The sequence below is a fragment of the Microcebus murinus genome, chromosome 23 (assembly GCF_040939455.1).
Source record: "Microcebus murinus isolate Inina chromosome 23, M.murinus_Inina_mat1.0, whole genome shotgun sequence".
Taxonomy (NCBI): Eukaryota; Metazoa; Chordata; class Mammalia; order Primates; family Cheirogaleidae; genus Microcebus; species Microcebus murinus.
Genome location: NC_134126.1, coordinates 19,964,057 through 19,977,480, shown reverse-complemented (window position 1 = coordinate 19,977,480; position 13,424 = coordinate 19,964,057). Strand labels below are relative to the sequence as shown.

General features: G+C 35.8%; 1 protein-coding gene across 9 annotated transcripts in view; it reads right to left on the bottom strand.

Moving 5' to 3' along the window:
- Positions 1 to 13,424, bottom strand: part of ESRRG (estrogen related receptor gamma) — a 594,335-nt gene that overhangs the window by 4,615 nt on the left and 576,296 nt on the right. For all 9 annotated transcript variants that reach the window (XM_012745582.3, XM_012745576.3, XM_075997052.1 and 6 more), the window contains one exon: positions 11,160 to 11,429. In XM_012745582.3, coding sequence (XP_012601036.1) covers positions 11,160 to 11,429 — 270 coding nt within the window. The remainder of the gene's footprint in view (positions 1 to 11,159; positions 11,430 to 13,424) is intronic.

The window sequence follows — 13,424 nt, the reverse complement described above, 5'->3', positions numbered from 1 at the left end:
TTAACAAGGTTGCCACAATTATTCTTGTGAGAAATGTGAGATGTGGGGAAAAAATAAAAGTTACAGCTCTAGCTGTAAAGCAGACACTTAATTATATACAAGTTTGAATCATTTAGCACGTTTTATTGATTCTGATGACAGTTTATCTGTTAATTACACATAATGGAGTCTTTGGGGGATTCTTCATGTTTAATAATTCTAGTTCTCTGAGAATGCTGAGCTCTAAGATATATGTAGTTAGCCTAATCTTTCATACAATTCAAATATAGATCACATGAACAAAGAGAGGAAATATAATTTAAAATCAAGTGGCTAAACATATAATAAAAAATTATGGCAAGGTAATTAAAAGATAGACATATAACTACTAACATGTTGTTTAAAGTTCTTTGTATTTTATTTTTTTTATTTACGTTGTCATTTTGAATTATTTTACCATGTCATTGGTGAACTGACCACTATTTACATTAGGTACTAAATGAAACATTTTAATCTGGAATACGGTTGTTTGTAAGTATGTATCACTCAAGACTCAGTGTCTGCCTGGTAGAGCCAAAATAAGGAATTCTTCAAGTGAGAAATGGTGTCGACAGTGGTGCCCTGGAGTGAAACTTAAGACATTCCCCACCACAGACCTGGCCTCTGCATGTGGACGGTTTCTACCAGCCTCTCTCCAGCCTAGTTCCTCTCTACATGGCAATTTCATCCATTTCCTATGGTGTCACCTCTGAGGAATGCGCACACATGCTTTCTGAAGTTGTTTGAGGGTCAGTAATGTTAGTGATGGAAAAACACTCATGGGGATGATGCTCTGGTATTTCTTTTTTTCTCGCTCTCTTCCCTTCTGTGTTTGTACTAAAATGCTGCCTGAAGGAAAAATGGGAGGGAGGGGGCAAGGACACACACCCGTGGTGAGTCTCTAGGTACACACATGACTGCAGTAAGGACCCTGGACACAAGGGAAGGGAGACGAGGGGGACATACCCAACCTACCTTGGGACTAAAGGTTAGTTAGCGCTCTCCATGAAAACAGGGGAATACATGGATGGGGAAAATAGGAATTACAATCGATACAGACAAAACAAAATTAAAACAAAATAACTATTTTTCAACTAGATCAAAAGAAAAGCAGGATAAAAATAATAAAGTTGCCATTTATTAAGCACCTATTTTGGGTGTATATTGCCTCATTTTATGTCCAATGAACCTACATGGCAGGTGGCACTGGTAAGAAGTGTCAGAGTCAGGCTTAAACTAGGGTTTCCTTGAGTCAAATTATACTGCTACAATGTACGACACTGAACGTGGCATTTCCTTTTAAAAATGATGAGATGAAATTGTTCTCTGAGCTCATTTCATTCAAACTTGCATCTTCATCAGCAATCTTCTTTACAACATTCCTAATGGAGATATTTCCAGTTGTATGCAAAGTATGTAATCTACTTGACAAGGAACAACACAAATTATTAGAAAAGTCTTCTTCATAGTTTCCCAAATCTGTCTTCAAGTTCCATCCTTTGGCCCTGGTTCTAACTACTGGAATGACACAGGATAAATTTCCTTTCTCTATGTGGCGTATCTTTAAACGCTTGAAGTCAGCTACACAGCTACCTCAGCCCTCAAAGCAACTCCTGCCTTTCCTACTACTCTTACCCGGCAGGAGATATATTATAGGATGTCACAGGAAATGAGGCGAGAACAAATAGCAGAGAGATATGCTCACAAACAGCAATTAAGACTTCAAACTATTCTTTAAAGGCTGTGATTTAGCTTGAGAGATTTAAAAATGATTTAATCAAATTAGTATGATAATTTAACTTCCCATTTACAGAAAAGATTCTAACTCATTTTAGCTTTACCCATTCTCAGATCTGCTAATACTTTAAATGCAAACTCACTAAATCTGAACTATTTAATTAGACCATGATTCAGTGGGCAGACTGCTGAAGAAAATATTAATCTACATTAGGGATCCTAGTTCAAGTTCTGGCTCTGTGGCTTTAATCTCTGTTTCGTTCTTTTGGCTAAATTTACACGTTGCCAGGCTCAATAGAACTGGCATTAATTTAAGTCATTTTTTTAGCTGTGGTTGTTGGTGTTGGTTTCTTTTAAACTGTGCTTTAAAAGAAACACTCCTAGTATTGGTGCTAATGAGAACCAGCTAAACTTAATAAAGATCATCCGTTTATGAACTAACGAGACAGGGCTAGGCTACATGTTAAAAACACCAGGTAAGCTCTTAAAAAACGTGGATACAAGGCCCAATCCCAGAGCAATTAAACCAGAATACTGGCGCTTGACCCAAGACAACAGTCTTGCTAAAAATCTAGGTGATTCTACTGCCAAGCCAGGTTGAGAACTACTGAATTAGACAATAAGACAAATGAATGCTATTCAAAAAGAATCACAATTTTAAAAGATAACCAGAGCACAAATGATACATATATTATGGCACATATATTAAGTTTCAACACCTAATAATAAAACAGTGCCCTTTTGTAACTTCCAATAGTTTACTCTGTGAAGGGGATCCTAAAGGAATGTGTTTAGCTCAGATTGCTTACTTTGGGAAGATGGCTATGTATCTTCATACTTCTAGCTGCAAAGTCAATGGGACCTAGAGGCATTGCAAAAGAAGATTTTATTTTTATATCTTACCTAGAGTGAAACACTACCCTTCTCTATGATAAAAACATTACTCATAGTGGGCATGGACATAACTACTCCAGAATACCCAAGACCTACTGGAAACTGTCTGCAGAACTTATAGCTCATCCTTGGCAATACTTTCTCAATGGTGCCAAATCTCATTTTTAGGATGGAAGTGAATATTAGACACAGACACAGTATATTCAGAGTCAACACGCACAGTGTAATCGTTTCTGTGTAACACAGGTGCTGATCTTTGGGGTTTGTAAACTGCCTACAGGAGGTAGGGTGATAAGGGTATGATCAGTGCAACTCTCTCCAATCATTAAAGGAATGAAACAGAACATGATGGAGAGAACAGAGAACTGAGCAAAGTCTATTTTCAGAAAGAGAATCTGTGCCTCAGAATTTCTACATGCAATTTATGAGAAGTCTAACAGACTGATCCTTTGGGTAGCAATCAGCTAGGGTACTGAGGAACACTGGTTGACTACCATGGCAAATTGGCTCTTAACTAACATAGATAGTGGAAATGATTTAATCCCTCCAAATCTGCACATAAAAAACACAGCAACTAGATGGAAAAACTAAAAAGTCAATGGACATTTACAGCAAAACTAGGTGACAGAGTATCTCCAAAATACACACATATAATCAGGTCTATACCTGTCTGTGTTCCTAGCTCTGTCCACTGAAGGGGCCTAGGAAGAATGGCCCACAGAGAAGGCTGTACGTCCAGCACCCAGGCTGTAATCTGATTCAAGGTTGCAGCCAGTAAACATTTAAAATAAATATGGAATATTTGGTCATACCATATAGGAAGGATAGTATCTACAACTACTAGGTCATTCAAGAAGACTCCAGAAGTCAACGGGAAGAAGTTCCCACTGACAAAAATGGGATGATTTGAGTTTCAAAAAGGATCATAATTGCAACTGATTCAAATCCATTCAGTATGTTTGAATATATGTGTTTATAATAACATTAAAAACACAGGACACCAATTATTTATTATAAATAGAGAGAAATAAAAGGAATTTATACTACTTTTCCTATACATGCTATATCATTGGTACCCAAAGAAGAGATAAGAGAAAGTATGACTCATAAATATTCCAACTACTGAATGCAAAAAGAAAAGAAAAAATAAAAAATTACCAATCACCCATTTTGTGACCCCCCCCCCAATGGTTAACAAATTCAGGTAATGAACACCAACAGTTGCTAACATTACAGAAAGAGAGAAAACCAGACAGAATGTGCCTCCCAGTGAACAACACACCACCTATGAATGCCATAGAGATAGAACCTAAGTCTGATTAAGCCTCTGGATCCAGTGGCCAATTTGCTAAACATGCACAGGGTAGAGAAACATGATGAACCAGAGTATGCAATCATCAACATCCAGACTATGGGAAGCCCTGTAGGTCAAATTCTCTGGTGTCTTCAACAGATAAAATAGAAAAAAATGAAAATGAAGGAGGAGCTTTTAGATTAAGGGAGCTTAAAGATCTATCCATAAGATTTTTTTTTTTTTTTTTGGTAAATGATCAAGACTAAATTGTAATAACTAAAAACACACATTTAGTAATAAAACTATAATAAGATACAAGGAACTAATGACTATGAATACTTTAGTGGGAAGGAAGGGGGCTCAGATGAGGACAAGACACCTGGAAGGGATTTTGAGATTCGTCTCAAAATTTTATTATTTGACCATGCTTCTGTACTCAGTGTGGTAGGCTGAAAAATGGCCCCAGAGATATCCAGGCCATCATCCCTGGAACCTGTGAATGTTATGGCAAAATGAACTTTGTAGGTGTCAGTAAATTAACCCTTTGCACTTGGATGTCGAGTGTGGATAATGTTGGGTGGATAATGAGAAAAAAGCAAGCGAGTGCAAAGGGTTAAAGATCTTAACATGAGGGATTATCCAGGTGGGCCCTCAATGAAGGCAAGAATGTCCTTACAAGGGGTTGGGGTTGCAAATGAAGAAGAAGGCAATGTCACCACAGAGGCAAATGCCACACTGCTGACTTTCAAGATGGAAGAAGGTGACTGAGCCAAGGAATGTAGCTCTAGGAGCTGGAAAAGACAAGGAAACAGACCGTCCCCTAGAACCTCCAGAGGGAGAGCAGCCCTGTCCACACCCTGTTTAGGACCCAGGCGGAACCAATTGACATCTGACCTCCAGAACTGTAAGAGAATAAACGTGTGTTGTTTAAAGCCATCAAGTAGCGACGATTTGTTACAGCAGCATAGGAAGCGAATGCATTCACTAAGTTACACATTTTTGTGTGTTTCTTAAAATTTGTGTTTTCTTTCGCATTAGAATGGTGAGAGAGAGCAGGAGAGAGTGAGAAACTTCTGATGGAACGGTCTCTTCTAGAAAGAAGTGAACCAAGCAGTATTCCCAGAAAGGCTGTAGAAACATGAAACAGAAATACCAAGGAAGCTGTTCATATATCAAATATGGAGCTGGGTCAAAAAACTTTTTAGGTCTTTTCCAACCCAGAGAAGTTATGATTCAAATATTGGAAAAAAATAAGAATAATTCTGATTTTGTGCTCAACTATGGTGAAAAGAATAGAACTTCCAATTTCACAGCTTTCCATTAAGATGTATTTGGTTTTTCAGGAGGCATGTTTTCTTCATTTCTTGTTCTGGCTAAAAAGCCAGGCTTCTCCTACATTTACACTAGCCACGCCAATCACTCTTACCATATTTATATAAAATGTTAAACCACAGAAAACCTCCATAGTCAGAGTTTCTTTCCTACAGGGTTCCCTTACAAATTCCAAATTACTGTTATCATGGTTATGCTTATTTTGCACAATGAGATTTCCCTGGTAGATCTTTTCTATATCCTTTCTTAAGACCTTCTCTGAATTTCTCTCTCTCTCCTTACCTTACACTTTTTCAGGAGCTTTCTAACTCCTTTGACTAGAAGTGGTAAAGACAATTATGGTATACTGAATAAATAAATGTTGACACTAACTTGGGTGGTGAATAGTTCAACCTTCCAACACATCAGAGATGATCTGTACCATGCTAATGACATTTTGTAACAGACAGCTCATTATTTTAAGACCTGAACGTGAAAATGATGTTACGCTATGGTCACTCCCTGGAAATAAACAACTGCAGAGTATTTTATGTGTTTATCTCTCAGGCTGGAAGCACAAAGATATTTGCAGCAAATATTTCCTCTAACTTGCCAAGGCAGAGTAATCATTGAGCATGAAAAGAAACATTTAAGAACCAGCTTTTATTTTTTACTTAAACATTTGAATGATCATAACTTGTTTGAGATTTAAATGTTGTATTAAATTTTTTAAAATCACTTCCCAAATACATCATCTTAAATAAAATTAAAATGATCCAAATAGTAATGGCAGACTTGAGTGAAAGCTAAAGAAATGTAGACTAGGAGATGGAAAGTTGTTAATTTGGTTTTCTTATTTACCTGATACTATAAATATGGTTTGATCTAGGTAAAAGTCAGGAAAAACATCCACCTGCCACAAAAACCTACATATATTCATTTCTCGTAAAATGCTACAATCTCATGGTAAATATTTCATCTCTAATTCTGTTTGTCACTTTCCTGGGTGATTTTACAGTACCAAAACCCAAAGAAGATGGCAAGATAAGAGAAGTAGGCACAAAATTCTGAATTAAATTAAAAATACTAATTTAGGTTCCAAGATGTGAAATTGCAATGGCTCAAGGCTTCTGCATTGACCTTTTAAAAGACATGGTATATAATTATTTGTAGAATAAAAATAGCTTATTAATAGCAAGGGACAGAAGGTCCGACGCCCTGCCTCATAGTAGCCATGCAACCTTTATCAGCTTACTTCAGATACCTGTAAAATGATATTGGATAGTCTACCACATAGGCATGTTGTAGGAATCAAATGAGATTTCCCAACAGGGACTTAAAAAATGTCTAAAGAAAGATTTTTTTTTTTTTTTTCTGAGACAGAGTCTCACTTTGTTGCGCAGGCTAGAGTGCCGTGGCGTCAGCCTCGCTCACAGCAACCTCGAACTCCTGGGCTCAAGCAATCCTTCTGCCTCAGCCTCTTGAGTAGCTGGGACCACAGGCATACGCCACCATGCCCGGCTAATTTTTTATATATATTTTTTTAGTTGGTCAATTAATTTCTTTTCTATTTTTAGTAGAGACGGGGGGGGGGGGTCTCACTCAGACTGGTTTCGAACTCCTTACCTTGAACAATCCGCCCACCTCGGCCTCCCAGAGTGCTAGGATTACAGGTGTGAGCCACCAAGACCGGCAAAGAAAGATTTTGAAAACAAAGATAATCTCTTGACCAGCAGCTAAAACTTATCTCCAGACTATCACGTCAGCAAATTTAGTCAAAATGTTAGTAAAATTGATAAATGGCCCAGTTTTGCTTTGTGTACATATAAATATATATGTATATATCTCAAACTCTCACCACCTTCACTTAAAAATAAACAACCTAAAACTTTTAGGCCATTCAGGGGGTGTTACACATTATTTAATTCATCTAGCTTATTTTACAGATATGAAAACAGTTATATTGTTAAACCATGTTTTCTCAAAGCAGGTGAGATTTGGAATTACATGGTAGGAAAAAAATTATTTTTTAGGAAAAAAATATATATAGAGTACATAAACAGATATATGGTTTATTTATGGTATTACTATTTCATTGGGGTTATTGGAAAAATCATATCTAAAGTGCTCCCCTAAAGGATAGTGAAAAAAGATTGAGAAAGACTAGGCCAAACTTATATAAGAGCCCAAATATCCTAAATTAAAAATTGCCCCCATTTCAGTCTACAACTACAGCAATCATAAACTTTCTGTCCCTTGAAATTATTCAAGTCTACACACATACCATTCGTCCTCAGGCAAAACAGAATGCTGTCATGAGGCCATTATAATTGCTTATGACTTTAAGTTGATGATCAAAATATTACTTGTAGCTATATACCAATAGGGGCTTTTATTCTGGAAATAATGTGTAGAAGTAAAACAGAGAACTCAACTTTAAACATGTTTATTCTTGAATGGATTAGGTTCGCTTGGCTTCAGACTGGGGGTAGGACAGGTGTAAGAAAGGTCGGGATATGAGTGGCAGCTATGGAATCTGAAGGTCTTGTGACTTGAGCAACAGAGGATGGTCAGACTAAAGTGATTCATAATCTTAAACCACTTCTACTCTTCCAGAATATAGTTTCAAAGAAATTCTTACACACAAGAATCAACAGACCCAAGCAAGATAATAGAATCCCATGATATAACCTTACCCTAAATGCTTATAGGAATACTTTACTATATTTTCCAATAGAGATAAAATTAATTATAGAATCACAGAATCCCCAAAATGGAAAGAACTTGAGATTAGTCAAACCTCTTGGTGAACGCCTGAGAAAACTGGGGCCTAAAAATTGCAATATTAAAATTGTGACCTAGATTTTTCTTTTTAAATTCAATCTCACATAGATATATTAGTGATGCAATAATTGCTCAAGAGGTTGTTCATATGCAAAAATAAAAGCATACATAGCTTAAGTGAGCCTCTAAATTGCTTATTTTCAAATGTAACTGGAGCCATTATGTAGGGTTTTCAAATATTTGAATGTGAGAACTGCAAAATTAATTCATGATCTCTTATTGTTTTGGCCATATACCTAAAGATAGGGAACATGCTTGCAGTGATATTCTGGTGTTATAAGTATTCCAGAATTCACATATGACAGAAACATGGCTGCAAAAAATATGACAGCCATTATCAGGAAGCCAATTGCCTGTTTCCCAAGCATAAGCACAACATTTGTAATTATTGAATAAAGACAGATGTTTAAAGTAAGCCAAAATTTAGACAAATGAGACAATGATTGTTAATACCTACAGCCATATAGGGAAAGTCAAAATATCTATATAACACTAAAATAGACTTTTTTGCACAGAAAATCACTTATATTAACCCGGAATTCTTAAATACTAAAAAGAAAAAAGAAAAAAAATAATAAATCTGGGAGATTTAGGGTGTCTATGGAAAGCACTAAAATATTTTCATATGGATATGTTTATGATCAATTTAAGGATCTTACATTGGATCTAAGCAAGAATGACTCTATAACTTTGTTGCTGTTCTCCAAATAATGATGAAAAATGAAATAAGATAGCATCATACTGACAGTATCAAAGAAAATTACTTTCTGAGTAGTTTACCCCAAACTAAAACGGTTGGGCTTATAGGTTGTGTGGGTGAGAAAAAGGCCACACAGCAGAGGTGGCACGATTTAGACATTAAAACACTCTTTAAAGTACTTAATCATTTCTTCTTTGGTATGGGCTCTGATTCAGTTGATTTTTTTCTTGGTATTGAGAGGCTAAATGAATGTTATAATCATCTGCGAGAAAATTTTGTGACAAGACTTTTTCTGAGCAGAAGCAATGCTACTCAACTACTATGACAGAAAGAAAAGGGAGGGCTTGTTAACTATTTGGGGCTTTAAATAAGAAAATAAACTAACTAGTTCTTTACATAAGCAGTTTCTAATCATCAGTCACTGCTGTAAAATAGGTCATTTCCTCCCCCAAACAACAGAGTATGTGAGATTAGAACATTTATATATCAAAATAGATATATTAATGATTATACTTTTAAGCAACAGAGACAGAAATGCTGCTACTAATTAATTTAGGTAATCTAAATTATAATGCTTAGCCATAAAAGACACAACCAACATCTAAAATTATAAAGTTTTAGCAATTTTGATGATAAAGCTTTAGCATTGCTCAGCATTCATGATTAGTTAATAATTTTAAAAAGCAATTTGAAACATAAAAGATATTAAACATGCTTCGTATATTTTGAAAACAATTAACAAACTAAATGTTTTAAATTAGAATTGTTTCATGATTACCAAATAAAAATTCTTCCTGAAACCATTGCTATAAAATCTTTCATCTAATTATGATGAGAGATTCTATAACGTGGAGTCCGTACAAACTAATAAATCCTCAGAGAATTTCCATCCCATCTCCCACTTTGATCTTCTAGAGAGCAGGGCAAGGGGGTCTTGAGGGTTTATAACAACAATGGCATTTGTCATAAGGAATCATATTTTACAGTTTCACAGGAGAGTGGCAGAACAGGGGTGGACGGTGTGGTGAAGAAGAGGTTTATATTCACAATTAAAACTGTGAAATGCTAAACTCCATTATGAAGACAAATAGGAAAGTACAACTTCATTGTTGAAAACAATTTCCCTCCTATCAGTCCAAGGATTCATGCATCAATATTGTAGATGAACTGTTAATTACAAAATCAATTAAAAATTATTTCTAAAAACAGTCACGCGTCCCTGGCTCTCATGGGGGCAATTTGGGCAGAAGGTCTCATCTCACTAGGACCGCGCCAAATCACAAAGTCGTCATCCACAAGTAAGCAAAAGCAATCTGGTTTTTCATTTTTCAGCGCGGCTGAGCCCAGCCTGAGATTGATCGTCACATATGGCCCCAGAAAACAAACTGTCAATACCTTGAATGCTGCAGAATTTGAACAAATAGCCGTCCGCCCATTCAAGCCACTCATTGCATCCCATTTAACAGATTTTATTGACAGTTTCCTTCTTGTAATTAAAGGGAAAACTACTGGCCGGCAACCAAGATAAAGTTCAAAGATAGGGTCAAAACAAAAGCAGATGGAGGGGCACGGTGTGACTGTCAATGGTACATAGCATCAGAGCATGTTATTGACACGCAGGTATCTAATGATCGGCACGTCATTAAGGAGGGATCTATCCTGAACTTTATGCAAATGCTAAAAGAGACTTAAGACCATAATAAAGCATTAGGAGAGGCACAAAGGGAAAAACAACAAAGCACCAACGATTTTTACTTATCAGAGGTTGCTCTCTATTTTAGCACATTTCAGTTCAAATGTAAAGAACATTTATTCCCATAATTCTTAACCCTTACTGCATAGGTAGCATCTTTGAGGGAAATACTCCTTCAGCAGAATTTGACTTCTAGAGAACTCCAGGATGTAAGAAAACAGAGTATTCTTTAATAACCAAAATTAAAAGCAATACTAAATATATTCTGCCAATTGCAAAATTTGCATTTTTGAGGAGAAAGACTAATTTGTGTGTATCCATAACTCTCTTATTTTGACTTATGCATAAAAGACAATGGAGCTAATTTTGTCCCTAAGGTGCCCATTTATGCTATTCCTCCAAGAGCTTTTGCTTTGCTATGATCCAAATTGTAAATGCATTAATTGATAAAAGTTTCACAGCTTTCAGTAAGTGAAATGAAAATAATTCCCATTAAGTGTATTTTTCTTATTTCTAACTTCTCACTAGAAAGCTATACTGATTATAACTTTGCTGACTCACGCAGAATTTACAAACTAGGTCTAGTAAATCCCTAAAGAAGTTAAGGGAAGGGGTAAAAAACTGACATATTAAAAAATGTTAACAACCACCATTGTCAATATGCCAACCTGAATTAGCAAGAGCGATAGCTTTCAGGGTGACAAATTCTTCTTTCTCCAGCTTCATGCTCTTGTATTTCTTTACCAGCTGCAGGATGGCATTATTTAGATCAAGAAGGCCTGCTAATTTGGACTGGTCTTCATCCATTATATAATCGTCTGCATAGACAAGTTCATCCTCGAACGAAAGAGATCGGTATACGACACCCAGGATCAAAATCTCCATCCAAGCACTCTGCAAAAGGCTCATCTGGTCCGCCAGGGACAGCGTGGAGAAGCCTGCATGGAAAGACGGGCAGATCAAGTTACTTTAAAGCCATAATTTCATAATGCAACATTAGTTTCATATGGTGGCTGGCTTCTGCATCAGTGCTCAAAATTTGCTGAGCTTTGATTAGAAGCTCTTAAAAATGTTCCCCCGATCACTTTGTGAACAGCAAAGTAAGTCACAAACTAGCTTCCTCAATTTGTGGGTGTTTTCTGTAGGTTTTATAGACAAGGGTAAGGGGAATATAATAAAGAAGTAGTTTTCTTTCTTTCATTTGAGAAGAAAATATGATGTGATCTTTAAGAACATTCGATTTCTGGCTGAAAGCCTTAGGAATGTCTTAAAGAAAGTCAGATTTTCAACTATCTCATCTCTAAAAACTACTATTAATAAACAACATAAAGGTAAAAAAAAAAGCCCCCCCCCCAAAAAAAAAGGAAAACAAACAATTTAGGCCACACAGTACAGTACAACTTGGAAACATTTCTCTATAATAGTCAAAAGCACAGTGGATGATGAGTTAAAATCAGATGAGCCTTCTTAATTAGAAAGTTTGCCCCCACTGATGTTTAACATGAATTTCTTTTTAAAATTGTGATTTTTCAGCATAGAAGAAAGTGGAATACTTAGCAGCCTGGCTTCCTCACCAAGTTGAAAAGCCACAATTCATTCTTGTCATTAAGATCTAGTTATAGTAAAACTTAAATATATAGGTAATGGGGTTTGGTAGAAAGGATATGAACAGAACCAGATTCTGAATGTAAATATTGGCTCCACTTAGCTACTGGCTTTTTCACCTTGAACAAGACAATTAACTTGTACCTTAAAAGTTTGCATTTGGGAAATATAAAATAACATGCACCTAACACTAACTTACAACATGCATTCAATAAGTGTTGCTATATTATATATTATTTTTATCTGAATTATCTAGTTGACTGCTTCAATTCTTCAGTGCAAATCTGAGTTGCATTCATACATGCATATTTAAAGTCCCTTCTGAACTTGAGAAAACATATGCAAAAAATATTAAAAAGAAAATGTTGTTCAACAGGAAAAGAGGAAGCAGTATAATTAAACCTACTTAGGAGTAAAGATATATATATTTATATCTCATAGGGACAAGATGTATATTCTAAAAGGAAGTCTTAGTGTAGATACCTCATGATGAGATGCTTCTTCCAAGAGTTCTAAAAAAGAAATGTTCCTTAAAACTTCACTTTCATTTCCAAGGGTATCCCAGGAATCCCAAGGGTAACTACCCACTGCATGGTTTTTGAGGACAATGGTACCATGATTGAAGGTTAATAATGCAACTTAAGAAATCTATTTTTATTCTCCTTCTAGACATTATTACTCAAAACATAAATACCCACTGATACCCAACCTTTTTAGACTCTTGCTTATGGATATTGTTGTTGTCCTTTTTATTCATATCAATTTGTACATGTCCCATATGATATTAGAAACTACAGTAAAGAAAACAAGATAATTTCCTGACCTATTGGTGAAACTAGTGGTTTTCCATTTGGTATCATGAACTATAAGTGCTTAATAAAATCATCAAAAGGGATTAGTCAAGGTTTTCTTAGGGGAATCTTTAAGGCATGTGTAAAAAGCATTTCTTTCATTGTTTATCAAGGTGCTTACATGTTATTTGACAGGGTTTCTTTTGGACTGCCTGCGCCGGTCTATTTTTTCTTATTCTTTATTTTCTGTCATTGCAATTTGGGGTTAAACTAATAAACGTCCCCTTAGAATTAGAGATATAAGAGCTGATAACATTTTAAACAGGGATTCAAAAGAGAAAAATAATTATTTTAACCTGAGTGGGTTTGGAACAAGGCGCTTTCAAAAATGGAATGTCATACTCACAAACAAACAAACAAATGCCACACTGCCCTTTTTTCTATTCCCTTCCTCAAGAAAAAAGGTGCAATGCAAATCCAAATTATCGAACTCAAGGAAAGAGACTAAGGAGGAATTTCTTTTGTAAATGAAACAGA